The 19,367-nt window shown below is 38.4% G+C and overlaps 2 protein-coding genes across 4 annotated transcripts in view; both read left to right on the top strand.

Moving 5' to 3' along the window:
* Positions 1-40: 40 nt before the first annotated feature.
* nutf2 (nuclear transport factor 2) lies at positions 41-7,882 on the top strand. Of its 2 annotated transcripts, none has more exons than XM_031734272.2 (5): positions 41-116; positions 1,226-1,347; positions 3,314-3,385; positions 3,697-3,795; positions 7,022-7,882. In XM_031734272.2, the coding sequence occupies exons 2-5, from the start codon at positions 1,249-1,251 to the stop codon at positions 7,133-7,135; spliced, it is 384 nt and encodes a 127-aa protein (XP_031590132.1). In that variant the 5' UTR covers positions 41-116; positions 1,226-1,248; the 3' UTR covers positions 7,136-7,882. The 2 variants fall into 2 exon arrangements, with proteins under 2 accessions (XP_031590132.1, XP_031590133.1); XM_031734273.2 differs by lacking the exon at positions 41-116 and adding an exon at positions 202-338.
* An 828-nt stretch (positions 7,883-8,710) lies between these two features.
* edc4 (enhancer of mRNA decapping 4) overlaps positions 8,711-19,367 on the top strand; it is a 30,727-nt gene continuing 20,070 nt past the window's right edge. Inside the window, exons 1-15 of one of the 2 annotated variants that reach the window (XM_031734219.2) lie at positions 8,711-8,958; positions 10,607-10,766; positions 10,903-11,014; positions 11,499-11,598; positions 14,635-14,821; positions 15,050-15,197; positions 15,508-15,612; positions 15,777-15,889; positions 16,007-16,090; positions 16,221-16,316; positions 16,882-16,981; positions 17,287-17,467; positions 17,577-17,643; positions 18,387-18,478; positions 18,725-18,909. In XM_031734219.2, coding sequence (XP_031590079.1) covers positions 8,871-8,958; positions 10,607-10,766; positions 10,903-11,014; positions 11,499-11,598; positions 14,635-14,821; positions 15,050-15,197; positions 15,508-15,612; positions 15,777-15,889; positions 16,007-16,090; positions 16,221-16,316; positions 16,882-16,981; positions 17,287-17,467; positions 17,577-17,643; positions 18,387-18,478; positions 18,725-18,909 — 1,818 coding nt within the window. In that variant the 5' untranslated portion in view covers positions 8,711-8,870. Of the gene's footprint in view, positions 8,959-9,074; positions 9,345-10,606; positions 10,767-10,902; positions 11,015-11,498; positions 11,599-14,634; positions 14,822-15,049; positions 15,198-15,507; positions 15,613-15,776; positions 15,890-16,006; positions 16,091-16,220; positions 16,317-16,881; positions 16,982-17,286; positions 17,468-17,576; positions 17,644-18,386; positions 18,479-18,724; positions 18,910-19,367 lie in introns of those variants that run through there. The other variant, XM_039615917.1, reaches the window with a different exon arrangement.

Here is a 19,367-nt window from a genome sequence, read left to right as displayed (position 1 = left end):
TGAGTATATACTACAATCCCCATAATGCATCGGGCCTTTTACGGCTTTTTGTACGTACCCTCGTAGCGGAGCAGACATTGCACTGTGCGATCGTGCAGCCGGCCTCGGCGTAAGAGGTAAGTTTTTATTACTAGTTTTTATGGTGCCCCCTTACAAAATAGTGAATGGAAACATGTTCGAAAACAAAAAGCGCTAGTTTAATCTGACATTTGAACAAGCCTGACGCGGTATAAGTTATTAAATCGGTTGCTATTGGCCGGTTTGGGGCTAACGACGGACACGCCTATGTAGAGTAGCTGCTTCGGGGTTCCAGAGCTGTGCGCGCGGGCCCGCAAGAGGTATGAACACTCAAAGCAGACGGGGTATTTTTAGCAACTGGTGAACAGGCTACTACCAGCTGGCCGATCAGCTAACGCCTGGAAATATAATTTATCTGACGCCTAACATTGGCTGGCGAGGAGACATGCTACGTATATGAACTGTCTGTGCTAGCACAGGCTGAGTCAACATTAGCAAACATGACACAAGCTAGCAGCAGCTAGTTAGCTAGAGTTAAGTAGTTAAAAATGAGCTTTTTCGTACATTAACGTTACTTGCTCATGTTTCCTCAATCTCCCTTTACTTCTGACTATATTTACGGGGCCCTGAACTACTAATGTGTGGTCGCAATTCGGGGTATGCTGCTCGCAGTCTACTGCTAATGTGCAGAGCGCTCGGATTGTTCCAGTAACAGCCGTGTATCGTTATGTGGGAGCACATGACTTGGGCTGTCAGTGTCACCCGAGCGGAGGGATCCGTTGCAGCAAAATATACTTTGGCTCATTCAGTATAAGTAATTTTAACCTTTATTTTTCTCAATGAAACAGGATCTATATGCTATTTTTTTGTGGTCTTTAGTTAAAAACATATTTTTCTTTTAAAAAATTTTAACAAAAATCAAAGCAATGTGTACTGTACAGTCTATTGTACTGTTCGCTGCTTTAAGAGCTTGATTCTATAAAACAACATCATCCCAGAATACTGTCTTGAATTATGGTAGTGAGGGCTGTCCAAGAGGGTTTTCAGAAATCTGAAGCTTATGTTGACATCTGGTGACTATAAATTAGTTTTGACATAAGTGGGAGGCTGGTGGTGGTGGTGGTGCTGTTGTTGTTGTTTTTTCTATGCATTGCCCTTTTTCTTATCTCATTACGTTTGTCTGACTCGCTCTCTCCCACACGCTCAGTGTGAGTTGCAGGGTGATTCAGGATGGTGGACCAGCCTTTGTGGGAGCAGATAGGATCCAGCTTTGTGCAGCACTACTATCAGATGTTTGACTCTGACAGATCACAACTGGGATCTATATATGTGAGTTGGACTTGTCTTATGTAGGTGTTTATGAGTAAACACTTGCTGTAATAATCTCACTTTCCTTAATTTCGAGTTTGTAATCCTTATGATTTAGGATTTAGGTACTGTCCACTCAGGTCACTTTATGTATATGGCACATTTTAAAGTGTTTTACAAACACATAGCTTGCATAACAGACAGGCAGCATATTAAAATTTATAACTGAGAAATATGTCAGACAGCAGTTAAAAAAAAATAAAATATAGAAGTGGCAGACAGTTCGAGAGCCTAGGGGCAATATTTGCAAAGTCTTGGTCATTTTTAGATTTTATGTGAGAAAAGGACACCAAGAGAAGTTATTGTGATGATGACCTCAGTGATGTGATGTGGAGTTAAAAGATCTGTAATATATTTGTTGAGCTAATCCATAGAGGGCTTTAAAACAAATAATGTTTAAATATATTCAAAACTTTGCAGGTTGCCAGCGCAGCTTAGCTAAAACAGCTTTGCTTACTCGTACGAGTTGAGCGGCTGTGCTTTGAACCATTTGTAAATGAAAGAAAGTGCAATTGGGCAATCCTACACACAGGGAATTGCTGTAGTCCAGCTGAGAGGTGATAAAGGCATTGATAACTCTTTAGTTCTTTGGATACAAAACTAGTTTTCATTTGGTGATGGTTCTCAGTTGGTGAATGTTGTCAAGCGGCTTTTGACAAAATTCCTGATTTGATTGTTAAAAGTTAAGGAAATAAAAGCACCAAGATTTTTAATGACAGTGTCGACATATCTGGATAAATGAACAAGTAACTCAGTGAAGATGTTTGTGGGGCTGGGAGGGCTGAATAAAATAGCCTCAGTTTTGCTGTCATTTAGTTCTAAACAATGCGACAAGACTGAGTCAGAAAACATGGTGAATGAAAAGAATAGTGTTTTCTAAAAAGTCCTTAGTTTTTGTGTTGATTTTTACCCAAACTCACTCCTGTCTACGTAGTAGCATGTTTCGTTTAGTTCACTTTTTTTTTTTTTTTTGGTTAATATGCATATATGAAATTAATTTCAAGTTTAAGGGAATTCACTGCTAGGAAGCCTTTTAAAATAAATAGATAAATGTTTCTAAAGTCAGTGAATAATTGTCCAATATTGACCAGAATATATCTGGATTTTGATAATCGAGCGGTCTAGACATCAGCCTTGCATTGTCAGACTTACTCCTGAACTTGTGGCTTGTGGTCATGATGATTATTATTTGGAAGCATGTCGTTTTCACTCGCACATACCATGCACATGCCAAGCCATGGATCTTTGGATTGAATTTTTTTTCCCTCTATAGTTGAGAACTTGTGATTATATAATTACAAAGTGCTGCCAAAGGCACAAAGGTAAACAGTTTGTCAATAAGTTCTTAGTTTAGTTGACAGAAACTGTCACATTTTGTGTTCTTTGACTCCACCTTTTCAAATGTGTGGAACTTCTGTTGAAAATGGTTTTATTTTTTATGATGGAATTGTATTTATATATAATAAAATCTGTCTTGAAACAAAATAAGCAGTCTTGTCTATACATTGCACAGGTATTATTAAATAATCAGAACATTGAGTAACCCCTAGCTTTAGCCCTTATGTCATTATATGGCCCTCAGGGCACGCGTTCTATGAGTGATTTAATGAATAGGAAAATGAGTCTCTTTCTGTGTGCTATGTTCACGTTCCTTATTTGGGAAAAAAAAGGTCTCAAAAGGAAAAGTCATTAAATAAACCTACTTATTAAAATGATTGTGCAGGTTCAGTTTTATGAATCAAAGCAGCCCAAAAACCCTGACAAAATAATTATGTTGGTTGTAACAATCTGTGATTTTAATCTGTACATGTCAGTGTCTAATTGATGATGTTTTAAGGAATCTGCTGAGTCATGATGTGGGTTTTCATCTGCACATTGCATCCTCTTCCACTTTTGCACTGATCTCTCTTTCCCACTGTCTACACAGATTGATGCATCATGCCTTACGTGGGAAGGACAGCAGTACCAGGGAAAAAGAGCAATTGTCGAGAAACTCGCTGTGAGTACATTTGCTAACCCATTGTCTTATACAGAGGTCACATGCATGCAACAGGTGGTTAGTGGCTTAAGTGAGACGTGTAGTGACAGTGTAAGCTCATGCACACTAGAAACCAGGTTAAACTGTGATATGTCATTATTAAAAGAAGATGGCTAATGTACACAGCTTTAGTGATTATTAAATCTCTATATGTAATATTTATATCAAAATAGTTTGGAATACTTCAGACACATCTTAAGTAAATGTTTTCACTGCCTGATATACCTGTATTAATCATTCTCTTGTGTATCTTCATTATCTGTGTGGACCAGAGTCTCCCATTTCAAAAAATAGCGCATAGTATAACGGCGCAGGACCATCAGCCAACTCCAGACAGCTGCATCTTGAGTATGGTTGTAGGACAGCTTAAAGTAAGTAGTGCTATCACGATGTCATTGAATGGAGCGTGACAGGATTCACTGTTTTACAGCTAAATTGTCACACATTGACCTATACAGAAAATAAGGTTATTTCCCTTAATCTTCCAAGATCTGATCAGTGCTTCTTAATTTAAAACTACAATTTATAGGTTGAACATGATAAGAAAGATTTTAGTGTGTGAACGTGTGTGTGTGTTTAATGTAGAAACTGGATTTGAAGCACTTTTTAGGCAAAAATGTTAATCCAGTAAATGATAACGTAACTTTCAACTGACTTTTTGTCCCCATCATGTCGGCAGTTGGTGGTACCCCAGTCAGTTTTCTTCACTTTCTTCACCTGAACTGGGTTCAAACTACGGATGTTTTTTTTTCTCTCTTCTTTTTCTTAAGGAGAAGAAATGAGACTTGTCGATAAGTCTAAAAGTAAGAAAGCGCTCAGAAAAGTAAAAATTGAGGAATATTTAATTGTTGAAGTGAAACATTGTCCATACAAATATTACATATAGTATGCCTAAGAGTAATTTGAAACCATTTACCACATTCAGTTCAAATTATAAAGGCCACTTCAAGAAGTATTAATGTAGTTCCAGATGTCCCCTGAATGTATATTTCAAGTTTTGGTCCAAAATATAATTCTGATTGGTTTTTTTTGGGGTTGGGTTTTTTTTTTAAATCTCAGCCTCTAACAGTGCGTTTCAGTGTCTGTATTTTAGTTTTTCTGTTGTCCGACAACAATAACATAAAATTTTAAATGAGAAAAAAATGTACTGGTGGTTCAGCTGTGTTAAAATGAGTGTCGGAAGTAGGACAGAAGCAAACTAATGCACACAGCTAACAGAAAGCCAGCTGAGTTTACCGACACTGAAGCGCATAAAACCGCATAAACTCAGAAATACACACCCAGTACCTCTCTGCTGGTTATAAATCACTCTTTGCACAATTCGTGCTCAATTTATAGTCTCCCCTCAACATTTAATTTTTCCTCAGAGCTTGAGAGTGTGTGAGAGTGTGTATGTGGGAGAGAGATCAAAGTTAATAATTATGTTAGCCACATTAGCCCCACTAGAAAACAGCAGGGTGGTCCTGCTTCTGTGGGGACACTTTGATCTAAAGTATTTACAGGATTTTCAGTTCTTTGGGTGATGGGAAATGTGGTCATTTTTCTTATTTTTAAGCTGCGTTTAGAGTATCCACACGCCCAGGCTATCAGGGTATCTTTGTGTTATCTGGATTCACTTACCCTAACAATGGCAGTAAGGATGACTGATCACACAAAGCTGGGCTATTAACACAGTGTTTACCAATTTAGACTGCATTTACTTGAATAGGATGGTGTTGGCAGCATTTGATCAGACACAATTATGGATTAAGTGTACTGACAGGAGAGTGTCTGATTTTAAAAAGAATTATAAAACTATAATATGGGGAAAAATATGAAGAGGTTAAATACATATTACAGACTGAAAGTAACAGAGCTGGTCCAGCAAAACAGTGGTATGAGAGGAAAAGCACTGTACAGTAGTTTAGCGTTAAAGAGGAAGAATCTATATATGAGCTTTAAGTCCTTTAGTCAATAAAACTGGAAGACTGCAGCTATATTAATAAAGTTTTGTTATAGTTTGTTATTTGAAGCCATGAAAGAACAATGACAAAAATACAGCCTGTGCAAGTTACCAAATCCATCAATATTACAACTTTATTATTAAGACATGGGATGAGTCGATGGATCATAATTGAGTATTTCATTAAATTAATATTTTAAAGGGCAGTTTTTATTCTGAGAGTCTGAGAGTAAAAAATTAAATAGGAAAAACAGAAATTGAATTCAAATGTAGGCTTAGTCTATGTGTAAATTTGATATAAGGTCATCAAATGCAAATAGGTGTAGATCACATATTAATGCTTATGGAGCAATAAAATAGTTTTTAAAATGCTTACAGATCACAAAAAAGATCAAAGAATAAAGTTGGGTCTAACCGAAAATTCATTACTGAGGCTTATCAAGGAAAGATAGACTTTAGATGTTATTTTTAAAAAATTAATAAAAAAATTAAAGTCTCGTATCTACTCATTGAGGTCTATGAAATCTTCCAGCATGGTGACACTATTTTTAGAAGAACTGATTTTTTAGAATGTTTGGAACATAGTGTGGTGATATACACTGGTAAGGAGTTTACAACCTTCACTGTACAAAAAAAATCCAGGGTTAACCCTGATATTACCTGGAAAACTGCTTGAAGTACAGGTATCGGACTCCGCTGGTGAAAAATGAACAAAACACACTGACTTTATCTCAGCAGTTGCTGTATGACAATAGTCTGGTTTAACTTGTTAAAATACCAGTCGCACAAACAACCTAGCCTAGAAAGGCAGCAACAGGTTGTCTATTCTTTAAATACATTTAAGGCATTTACATTTCTTTAAATCTGCTTGGAAGTGAATCAGGAAGCAATGATCAACAAGGGGGAAGGCTTATGGTTCCATTCGAGACTTAAACTTTCTACAGTTCACACTTCATACCTCAAGGTAAAAAATACAAAAAGAGATTTTTAGGATAGATGCAAAGTGTGGCTAATGTTAGCAGTGCTGTCACTAGCACCCTTTTCTTTGCAGGTTATTATATGCATGCCTGCATTGCTACAGTCGAGTGGTTATATCACAGATTACTTTGACACAGACATGCATAAGAAATGGAGAGATGAATAGATATACGCTTCTGACATATCCTAGACCCAGAAGTTAACTGGGTCTATAGGTTATTAAAATCACAATAATTTTGATGACTGGTATTTCTGTTGTTGGCCTTATTAGTCAGCAACAAGTATCTAGTTGACTAGGTACACACCACACTAGAAGGAACTGTTGAAAATTTTAAGGCAAAGCTAGACTAGTTACTATAGCTTTTCTGTGAACAAAGTCTCCGTTTACATTCTGACAAATTGTCTACCTATTCAAAATATTTCTTAAAGTGAGAATTGTAGGAGTATTTTATGACCACAATATACTGTACTGATTTCACTATTCCATTGGTGTATTTCTGCTGTGTGTCTGACAGTATGAAACCGCTGGATGAGAAACAAAGGGATCCAGTTCAATAAAAACAATATGAATAACAATATAATTTTATTGTAGCAGGTGTTCTGTACTCTAAATGTGTACTTTTGATGAACTAGGCCTCAATCAATAACAGCTTTGTCATCTGTGTGTGTGTTTGCAGGCAGATGAAGACCCCATTATGGGTTTCCATCAGAGTTTCATCCTGAAGAACATTAACGATGCATGGGTGTGCACCAATGACATGTTCAGGCTGGCCATTCACAATTTCGGTTAACCTGCGTCTCCACTTTGGCGGGCAGGGGCGGCCATAGTGAAGGTCACTGTGTGAAGTATGGAGGGAGGAGAAGAGAGAGCGCTCATCCCTCCCTCCCGGCTGTTTCATTCACGCCTGTTTTGACAAACAAGCAAACACCAGATTCTAGATGTCAATCACTGAACCTCATCCAGACGGGTTTTCAGACCAGCCCAGCCTGTAGAACTGCGACGTGTTTCTTTGCTGAGAGCCGGCTGACCAATCAAACGCCCCTGTCTGCCACTCTGCTGATCTGCATGATGCTGGGATCCCCCTCATTACGATACTCAAGCCACCCGAAGGACAAACAGCTGACCGATGCCATTAACTCCGCTCTGCTCGCCTCTTTACTCTAACCCATTCTACTCTACTGTTGACTCCACTGATGTCAACTCAGTTCTGTTAGCACTGTTGTTGACTGGTTTGTAGTCCCATGTTCAGGTTCAAAGATGGCTTCTTCAGTTTCCTTCTCACATATTTGTTTTTAGATGCCATTTGTGTGTTTACTTTAGCTCGCCTTAGTGTGTTAAATAGAGTTTTATCTTCCTTTACACAACTGTTAACTTTGCCATGATTAATTTGCTCATGGATGACAAAGGTTGACATTGCTGTGTTTTGCTCTGACCCTGCTTATTTTCTCTCTCTCTTCTCTTCTCTTTCACACACATCTGGCAGTTAAACATGGACTACAGCCACGATACACAATAAAACCTGGACTTTTTTTCTTAATGGTGTGACCTTGTCTTTCCATATCATACTGTGGTGCCTCTTTAATTACAAACTTTTCGTAAATGTTAATATTAGTTTTGTCTTTAGGTTTTTTTTTTTTCTTGTTTAGATGATTATATAGAAGATCAGCTAGATGCTCAGTGTCCATCATTTTATGACTTTGTTTTTAAAAGGGGATCCATGACGTTTCAGTGTAAATTCACATTTCAAACCATATATTTAAAGTCTGCACTGTCTAAATGATGGTATGTTTTTACTACCAAGAAATAACCAAGTAACCAAACTAACAAAATTCAGTTAAATTTGGAAGGATGTTTAAAAACAACACTACGAATTGTACAAACAAATTTAGCACGATCCTGGTCGGTTTTAAGACCAGCCCAACTAAACTGTAACTATAATTTGAAATTATCCGTCATCTGAGGAAATGTCTTATTGTGAGATTATGATGTTTAGTACACCTTGAATGAAAGAGCCAGATTCTGTAACACCAGAGGGCCTCAGTGAGAAAGCCTCTTTCAGTCATACTCACAATGTCATGCATACATGCATTGCTCATTTTGACATTTAAGGACCATAAAAGTTTTATTAGCTGCCGCCTGCTGGTCTGATATGATCAAAAGCGTTTTGTCACAACACAAAACCAAACCAAAAACAGCTGCTAAAAAGGAGATATTATTATGTATAACGCCGTTGATAAAAGTGAGTAAACAAAAAATAAATACCAAAACATCATAAGGACAATAATAATAATTAAACTCATATCTAACAAAGTTAGTGACTGGTGTCTTCTCGTGGAAAAAAAATGAACGTCAGTAGCGTTCGAGGTGGGAACCATTGACCTGACACAATGACAAGTCGGAATCCATTGCGCAGACGAAACGGAAGTTTAGACGGTTGCTCGGGGTGAACAGTGACAGCAGCATCGCAGGAAACAAAATTTCATCCTTTCCCCCTGAACAAACCCGAGCTCCCCTTTCCCTCACCCATGGCGTCCAATACTAATATAGACATCGAGGGTGCAACCCAGCATCTCCGGGACATCCTCAAGCTCGACCGTCCCGGGAACAGCACCGGTAAGTGGGGGCCGAGAGCGAAAGCGCCTGCGCTGGTTTAGGCCGCAGAAGCTAGTTGAATGCTAGTTAGCTGGCTAGCTAAATATATAACTTAGCCAGCGTGATGTGGTGTGCCGCTTAGATGTGTTGAAGCGAAGTCAGGGTCAACTGCAGCTTTTGCGTGAAAATACAGTTTGCGTGTCACTGAATCTGTTTTAACACTGATTTCCGCGGAACCGCGAAAGTGTATCGGGTCGTCGTAATGTTGGAGCGCTAACTGCGTCGTAAAGTATTTTCTCATCCTCCTTGTTAGCTCGTTTAGGAGTTTAGCGTATGTGTGTATCTGTTTTGTGGTGTAAAAAAAGCGTGTCTTTTAAAAAAAAATCTAAACACCGACAGAAACGTAGGTAAATATTTCGTCTAGTATAAATTAACTCTGTAGTAGCTGGTGTTTTTACTCCGAAGCCATAAAAGTGGTTATAGGTTTGTCCTTAATTAATGAGAGGCATTTAACTGGTGTGAGCAAGCCCCCACAAACTGCGTAGAAGGGTCGACTTGCTTTACTAATTTGGGAACACCAATTCACGTGTGTTTGTTTGTCTCACTTGCGATGTATTACATGGCAACTTTATCATGCAGTGTGAAGAAGACATGCTAATGTTAGGAACTCAGTATGTTGCACCTGTGTTAGCCTTAATTATCTTTACGTCATAGTATTTTATGTTGGGGGTAGATATAGAAATTGATTAAACTTACTCTAATCAATTTCGTTATTTTATGTTGGGAGTAGGTGTAGAAATTGGACTGTCAGACCAGTACACTACTTGTTGACCGTTTTGGTACACTTTATAGTAACACCAGAATGTAAAAGTAGCATATATTACACCTTAACGTCTCTTTACTTTGCTGCCTTTTTCATTAATAAATGCTTATAAACCGTGAAGAATCAGAAGTATGGAATACATAAAATACTATCACCTGAATTCTTTGTTTGTTGTCTGAAATTTTAGGCTCTTGTTTCCCAGGGATGGTTTAAACCCAGTCCTAGATTACAAGTTTCTTTTTGTTTAACTTTTCTTTACCAAGACTCAGTTTAATCTATATGTGGAAAGTTTTGTCTGCTTTAGGCTTTGTATGATGTCAGTAGGAATGGATATTCCTAATATGGTAATCTCAGACACACGTCTTGTTGTGAGCACACAAGCCCCATTTACCTGCTGTTAATGCGTCTGTTTGAGAGGAGCCGCCAATCATAAGAACATTGACTTAAAATGAGGGGAAGGGAAGGGTACTTAAACAGCCTTTTCCTCAGACAAATACAGTGAGGGTCTGCATCAAGTCCCTGTATAAGATAAATAAGCATAATTTTAGAGTGGCTAGAGTCCTCAGAAAAATATGTGCTGGAAATGAGCATAATAGGTCGCCATTGAAAATATAGGTTAAAAAAAATATTGCCCTACACTTTGTAATGAATATTGTGTGTATCACTGTGAGATTGCATGTGACTCATTGTTTTGTTGTAAAGTCTAAAATCACTGTACAATTGTGCATCAGTGACGTGATTGTGTCAGACTCTGAGCTAAGTCAAAAGTAAGCTGGTAAGGAAGCCCCAGAACAAACACAAGCTCTTTGCAGCCTCTGGATCTCCTGCTTTCATTGTCTTTCTCAGATGGAAATTCAAGTGAAAGTGGTAGAAAGCCATCTTTTAATGGAGAGCTGAATGGGTTATTGGGAACAGGCCTTCTAGGGAGCACTGACCGGTCAACCATGTCAGAATCTACAAGACCCATCTCCACAGACCTCAGCAGTGCTCAGGAGAGTCAGATAATGTGAGTTTCTCATTTAACCTGCTTAGTGGTGTCATATTTATAAGGACTTTTGAGTTGTTTGTGTGTTTGTGTGTGTGTGGGGGGGAGGGGTTGTTTTGTTTTGTTTTTTAACAGAATCAATGTGCTGCAATTTCAGCTGCCTTTCTGGTGATGATGGCTCTACCTGTATTCCAATTACTTCTAACAATGTGGAGATAGTGGCAAGCCAAGACTCTAGCATTAACAGCAAGGCTCGAGGCAGCAACAAGGTAAGAAACCAAATCATCAGCTACAACCTGGCAGCTCTGGTGAAGAGAACAAATTAGAAATTTGGAGACAGTCAGTACTTCTGACTGTGGCTGTTATTTTTATCTGAACTGAGCCTGTATCTGTGATGACTCAACATGGTGATTTTTTTTTTCTTTTTCTTTTTCTTTTTACAAGTGATAAGCTACAGTATTTATCTAAAGATACCTGAACTAATTTTTATAAGCACTATAGTCTCCTAGTCTCTTTTTATGACATTTCATAAAATGTCATATCATTATCAAATGATATGATTTTCATTTAATTTGAGAAAATGATATGATGGAAAATGGAAGTGTACAGTTATAAAAACACAGATCATCTATAGCATCTTTTAGACTTTCTTTAGCTTTTGAGGTTCTTTGCTTTGTCAGTTTTTTAATTCCTTATAAGCTTTGTTCAGAGGTTACTCATCTGTTTTTAATGGTATTTTTGTGATTCTTTCAGGTGAAGATTCAGCCTGTTGCTAAGTACGACTGGGAGCACAAGTATTATTACGGCAGACTGATAGCTGTGTCCAATGCCTTCCTGGCCTACGCCATCAGAGGTACAGTGTTTTTGAGTGGCTTCAGCTCCTAAATGTTAATCATTATAATCATAATCATCTTTAGACTTTAGAGAGGTATAATAATCCAACACAAGCTTCTACCACAGACATTTAGGATATAACATTATTGTATGTGGCTTTATAATACAGTCCCAATCTAAAGCACTGTATGTGCAGTGCCCCCCATATAATAAAAATAATATATATGTGTGTGTATGTATATCTATCTCTCTCTCTCTCTCTCTCCCTATATATATATATATATATATATATATATATATATATATATATATATATATATATATATATATATATATATATATATGTATACAGTTAAGCCCATAATTATTCATACCCCTGCCAAATTTTGACTTAAAGTTACTTTTGTTCAACCAGCAAGTTCTTTTTGACTGAAATGACACAGGTGTCTCCCCAAAGATAATAAGACGATGTACAAGAGGCATCATTGTGGAAAAAATATTTCTCAGGTTTTATTTATATTTTAGCAAAAAGTATCATGTCCAGAATTATTCATACCCTTCTCAATAATCAATAGAAAAAAAGCCTTTATTGGCTATTACAGCAATCAAACGCTTCCTATAATTGCAGACCAGCTTTTGCATGTCTCCACAGGCATTTTTGCCCATTCATCTTTAGCAATGAGCTCCAAATCTTTCAGGTTGGAGGGTCTTCTTGCCATCACCCTGATCTTTAGCTCCCTCCACAGATTCTCAATTGGATTCAAGTCAGGACTCTGGCTAGGCCACTGCAAAACGTTACTGGTGTTGTCTGCTAACCATTTCTTCACCACGTTTGCTGTATGTTTTGGGTCATTGTCGTGCTAAAATGTCCACTGCTTCCCAAGGCCAAGTTTTTCTGCAGACTGCCTGATGTTGTTGTTGAGAATCTTCATGTATTGCTCTTTTTCATGGTGCTGTTTACTGTGATTAGGTTCCCTGGTCCATTGGCTAAAAACACCCCAAAGCATTAGGTTCCCACCACCATGTTTGACAGTGGGGATGGTGTTCTTTGGGTTGAAGGCTTCTCCTTTTTGTGTAAATGATCACAATGATGCCAACATCATTGTGACCAAATAATTCAATTTTGTTTCATCTGACCATAACACTGAAGACCAGAAACCTTCTTCTTTGTCCAGATGAGCATTTGCAAAGGCCAAATGAGCTTTTGCATGCCTTAGAAGTGCCTGGAGAAGTGGCGTTTTCCTTGGTCTGCATCCGTGGAACCCAACAGTGTCTGTTGGACTGTCTGGCTTGAGACATTGCCACCAGCAGAGCCCAGATTCACCAGAATGGCCTTGGTGGTGATCCTTGGATTCTTTTTCACCTCTCTCACTATTCTCCTGGCCAGCACAGGTGTCACTTTTGGCTTCCGACAACGTCCTCTGAGATTTTCCACAGTGCGGAACATCTTGTATTTTTAATAATACTTTGCACTGTGGCCACTGGAACTTGAAAACATTTGGATATGGCCTTGTAGCCCATTCCTCACTTGTGAGCAGCCACAATGCACAGCTGCAGGTCCTCACTGAGTTCCTTTGTCTTAGCCATGACTGTCCACAGACCACCTGCAAAGAGCTGCTGTTTTCACCTGTTGAGTTGATCAAAACAGCTATTTCCAATTAATCAGGGTAATTAGGATGCTTTAGAACAGCTTTGACTATTTGGAATTGTATGGAACTTTGGATTTTCCCAGAGACTGTGACAGTTTGTAAAGGGTATGAATAATTCTGGACATGATACTTTTTGCTCAAATGTAAATAAAAGCTGAGAAATATTTTTTTTCCACAATGATGCGTCTTGTACATCATCTTATTATCTTTGTGAGACGCCTGTGTCATTTCCAGTCAAAAATAACTTGCTAGTTGAATAAAAGTAACTTTAAGTCAAAATTTGCCAGGGGTATGAATAATTTTGGGCTTAACTGTATATATATATATATATATATATATATATATATATGACAGAGAGAGATCACACACAGAGGTTTCTTCTTTGTTCCAGGCTGCAGAGCTTTTAATGTAGTATCCAAGCTCATTTTGAAGCAATGTCTCCCAAAGTTGCTCTTTGATTGGATTTATTTAAGCGCTCTGTGAAGCCTTCACAAGATTTTCTTTGGTTGGAGGTTGAACATTTCTTGTGATTTCTTTATAAGTTTGCATTCAAAATCCTTCTGTATACTTCAGACTGTATACTTCAGACAGAATATCAAACTTTTACTTTCAGAGCAATCTGATATTCTGTCTGGTTTGACTGAACAGACCTTTATTCCTATGAAGGAGTAAAGGTGTGCTATGAAGGAGTATGCACTCGAAATTCCCAAAAATCCTTCTGTGCATGCTCATTTTAAAATTTAATTTTAAAATTGTTGCCTAATTGTTTGTCCTTATAAATGGTTTCCTCGGCATCAGTCTTCCCTATACCCACACTTCTTGATAATGATCTGGTTGTGTTCTGGTTAAAGTAATTGATCTCTGTTGTCGATCCCCGATGCTGTTTCTTGCATGTTTTTCTTTTTGCTTTCCAATCTACTCTTGATTTTTCTGGGAGTGGTGTGCACACATAATTTAGAAATGTTTGACAGTATAAAGACTGAAGATGGATTTTTTCCCCTCCCTGGTCTGACAGATCTAAGGATGTCCTTGGCTGTGCAGAAAAACAATTCTTGGCCTTTTCTGTGCCATTTAAAAAAAAAAGTAATTTTGTTTTAACTAATCAGCTCTTTGATAATTCATGTTGCTGCATAAAGGCAGTTACATTCTGTAAGTGCATATTGGGAAACTATGTGAACTGTCTGATCTCAAGGCTCAGTTGAGATGTTCAGTTTCATATGTTCCACCAGAATTACTATGCATTGTAGTCCATTACTTTAAAGGGCTGAAAATGTTGCTCATTCCACTTATTAAACTTTTATTTATACTGTGGTTGTTTACAACATTGTTCAATGGATTTACTGTGTATTCAGTGCTGTAATAACAAAGGCTCCTTGGTTTATCTTTGGGCATTTTTTTCCCCTCAGGAGCCAACAACCATGCTATGGTTCGTGTCCTCAGTTTGGAGTTTGGTGAGCGTTCCTTACTGAAGGGATTCACCGGGGCCGTCACAGATCTGGCTTTCGCCCACCTTGATTCATCTCTGTTAGGTTGTGTAGATGAAGCGGGCAACCTGATGGTCTGGCAGCTCACCTACACTGCCAACAAGATACTGTATCCTGAATGTACGAGAAACTGAACGCGTGTGTGTGCGTGCGTGCGTGCATGTGTATGGATACTGCCAATGAAGGCTGTATCTTCACTACTTAGTTACCTCTGTTTGTTTCTAAACTAGCAAGTTAAAGATTACACTGATCTTCACCTCTGCTTTTGTCACAGTTACAGCAGGAATTCCAAAAACTATTCTTGTTTCCCATTTTCCTTAACCTGTGTTTTGTATAGAGATCAGATAGTAGTTCATATCCGACGGCCAGAAAACACTCCACTGAATTCCCATCGTCGCCTCATCTGGTGTCCATTCATCCAGGATGACAACGAGGAGAACCAGGATGATGCCAGTCAAACTTTGGCTCTTCTACATGAAGACAGGGTATAAATGTTTGACACAGATATGTTTGTCTGAGCTGGATGAAAAGCCAATGAAATTGGAAATAGAATAAAACTTTGAATAGTTAGTTGTCTACACTAGGACATTGTTATAAATTTGATAAATATATATAGGTTTATATACATTAAAAAGTAGTGTGATATTGCCCACAGAGGAGTAATGATGTGGTTGTCCATTCACTGATTTTTAGCTGACAGAGCAATACAATCCTGTGTCTCAGCTAAAACGCAAAACACTTGCAGAAAAAAGCAGAAATGTTTCATCTCTAATTTTACTGTTTCCCCTTTTCTAGGCTGAGGTATGGGATCTGGAGGCCTTGAGAGCCAACAACAGCAGCTGGCCTGTTGATGCCACAGAAGTAAAGGATGGCCTCATCGCAGTCAAGGGGCATACTCAGGTGGGACTTCATTTTCATATGAAAAACTTTGACATAAAGATGACATATTTCATTGTCTTGGTTTGTACAACAAAATGCTTGGAACTAATGTACTTAAGGTCTCAGGTTTACTGAGAATTGTTGCATTATTGATTATGAACATTGTTTAATTTTGGTTTGTCCAGAGAGTCAGTGAAGGCGCACTGTCTCCAGATGGAACCGTGTTAGCCACAGCCAGCCATGATGGATACATCAAGTTCTGGCAGATATACATAGAAGGCGGGCAAGACAAGCCCAGGTAAGCAAACCAATTAATGAATTCTTAAATGGTTTACAACTTTGTTTTTTCCTTTTCTTCTATGTGGTTTTCTCCCCTCTGTTTTTTATTCACTTTTGCATTTTTCCTTAAAAATAGATGTCTTCATGAATTGCGGCCTCATGGTGGACGTCCTCTCTCCTGTCTTCTTTTCTGTGACAACCACAAGAGGCAGGACCCCGAGTGAGTCTACACACACAAACTCAAAGTTTACATTTATCACAGGCTGTCCTAGTGGGTTTTTATCCAAGTGCATCTCTATCTCTTTCTTCTTCTCATTGTCAATTCTGTCCCCTTTTGCTTTTCATTACAGGGTTCCTTTCTGGCGATTTCTGATAACTGGAGCCGACCAAAACCAGGAGTTGAAGATGTGGTGCACTGTTTCCTGGACCTGTTTACAAACCATCAGGTGTCTATTATTTGAAATATTTTTTTTAGTGCTGTCAGCGTTAATTTAGTTAAAATGACGTTAATGTTAGCTTGTTAACGCGTTAGCGCCGTGCAGCCCCTCGCACGGGGGGAGCCGCATTAACTCACTAACGGAGATTTGCCGCGTTAATGCGGTTATGGCGTTAACGTCATTTTAACGAATTTAACGCTGAAAGCACTAATTTTTTTTTAGTCATTTTATATCTTTCTCAACCCTTATTATAAATGTAGCATGGGATGGCCTTTGCAGAATTAAAACAGAAGGCTTGCAAAAAAAGCTCACGTCTTAAGGGAAACATTATTCCAAACCAGTAACTGGCTGGTTGGCCTTGGTGTACAAAGCTGGTCTAACAGTAATGCTCTGTAAAAGCAAAAAAAATGTCTGCCAGGAAGGCCCACAAAAGGGGTTTTTAGACTAGTCCCAAAGTAAAATTATTCTCTTACTGAAGACATTTGGTGATGACTGTTGTTGATATTTTAGCTGAAACCATTTGTTTAAGGACAACATACAAAGATACTAATTTCACAGTACTTTTCTCTTAAAGGTTCTCCCCCGATCCATTAAACTCATCGACTCTGCCAAGTCTCAAGGCCAGCCTGGACCTCTCTGCTGAGTATCTGATCCTCACTGATGTGCAAAGGAAGGTTAGCACAAATGTTTTAACAGAAGTTTTAAGCAAGTAATCATTGTGAGAAATCATATTGTGTAACCCCCTTTTTAAAGTGCTCACTTTTCTATTACTTTGTGTAAATTAATAGGCACACTTCATCAATACAAAAGATACAAATCCTGAATGAACTACCTTTCTAGACAGACTGATCAAAGACCACACATCAAGTGTACAAGTAGACCTGCTCTGTTTGTGAAAGTCCCTGAACAATACCACTTTCTTGGCTACCTATGTTACCACTTCCTCCTAAGCTTAGTTTCATACTTGGCTGATTTGCAGGTTTTATATGTGATGGAGCTGCGACAGGACTTGGAGAAAGGAAAGGCAAATTTCACAGCAGTGTCAGAGTTCTTGCTGACCCACCCTGTGCTCAGCTTTGGGGTACGTGATGTTACCCAGTGTCGATTGCGGCACACTGAGGTCCTTCCTGCTGAGGAGGAGAGTGAAAGCATGACGACAGGTACATAGTCACATGCATGTGTATAGACATGTGCACACTCTTCAAAGTTGAAATTAAATATGTTTGTTCCTCATTAAGGCCACATGTTTTTCATGTGTATCTTTTCCAGAGGGCACTCAAGGACCCACAGAGTCCAAATCTGGGATCCAGATTAAACTCTACTGTGTCCACACCAAGTGAGTTTTCTTCTTCTTTTTTTTTTTTTTTTTGAAAAGTTTTAAGATTGTGTCAACTTAACTTAACGCTTTAACAGTTTCCAAAAGACATTTTGGTTTACAGGAGGTCAGTGATGATGCACACTGAATGACCAAAATGTGCTTTGTTTTCTAGTACACACCAATGATTAACTTTCTTGTAGGACTCACTAATATTGTTTTGTGTTGTAATATTTTTTTCTTGAAAATAGAATAGAATGGGCAACCATGCTCAGTTTAACATATTCCTAACTCTGCTGTCAGCCAAATTTATTGGATTTCTTCTGTAAAGGAGCCTTTCATCCAGTCAGCAAGCTCCGTATACTTCCATGGAATTTCTTGCAGATGTGCACACTTATTGTGTACTTGGTGACTAGTGTCAGTCTCTTGTGTTGGAGCTGACATTGTTTTCCAACACTGGGCGGGTGCTGTGGAAAAATCTACTGTACAGGAAAGCCTATGTAGAAGGACAGGACATATAGCATGTAATTATTCTTTGTTAAAACCGTGCTGTACACTACGTCTCTGTGCACCCGTCCACCCTCTGAAAGCAGTCAACCCAGACGAAAGACTGACAAGTGTGCTATTTTCTACTTGGAATCAAGATATTATAGGCCAGGGAGCAAGTCCTCAATGCAGAGGCAGCTTGCTGCTGGTTTGACACATGGCAGTATCAGTAATTATTAGTAATTTTGTTTAATGTCTCCTCATTTGTATGTTTGCAGGAGTTTGCAGGATGTTCAAATTTGGTTTCAGCCCAATGCAGGTTCCAACTCTGCAGCGTTCCTTCCTCATTCAGATTCTCAGGATGGTCTGGGTAAGATAGCAGTTTCTTTAACTGACAGAATTCAGTATTTATGCTGAAAGGGACGAATTCAATGAAAATAAGGCAACTTGTATGATTACTCCACATTTGGTCCACCTCTAGTCTTCTCTCATAAATAATTTACTTTAGTTTTGAAATCAATTTTATTTATATCTGCTTATAGATCATTTAAAAATTCTCAATTTTAGATGAAATTTTGCCACGAAACGGAAGTAATTTTATTTTTTATGTCTCCAGCTGGGTTTTCAGACCATCTCACTGATCAAAGCTCTGACAAGGATTCAGGAAGTGGCTCCCAGACTGATCTAAGGAAGATCCCATCACTTCCTGCTCCCTCAGACTTCCTGTCAAGCTCGGGCACCGGCAGTGGAGTGATGCCCAAGCTGATGACTCCTGATGCCTTCATGACACCGAGTACTTCAGTACGAACTTATCCTTACGCTGTAGTCAGAAAGTTTTCAAACCTTTTCCATTCTTTTTACATAATCTAACTGGAACTAATACTCCACAAGACACACAAAAAAATTTTTTTTGAAGTATTACATTTGCAAAAGTAGTATTACATTTAATACCTTTCACTTCATTTATATCAAGTGAAAGGTATTAAAACCTTTCACTTCATAATTGATTAAAGCACCTTTGGCAGCAATGACAACAGCAAATCTTCTTGGGTCTTTGCCCTGACACAGTTGTGTTCTCAACCACACAGCTTGGTTCTGTAAACTATAAGTTTTAAACTCATAGGTGTTGAATGTAGTTAGGTACCAGTGGATTCCAGTCAGTTTGAAGAACCATCTCAAAGACAATTGATAAACGTCTTTGGGCAATGGATATTAATTGCAAGTTTTGTAATATAGATTAGTTATGTTCATTTGTATTA

This window comes from Oreochromis aureus, linkage group 7 (genome assembly GCF_013358895.1).
Source record: "Oreochromis aureus strain Israel breed Guangdong linkage group 7, ZZ_aureus, whole genome shotgun sequence".
NCBI classification, from domain to species: Eukaryota; Metazoa; Chordata; class Actinopteri; order Cichliformes; family Cichlidae; genus Oreochromis; species Oreochromis aureus.
Note: the sequence above shows the minus strand (reverse complement) of the source record. Positions and strands in the feature narration are given on the sequence as shown.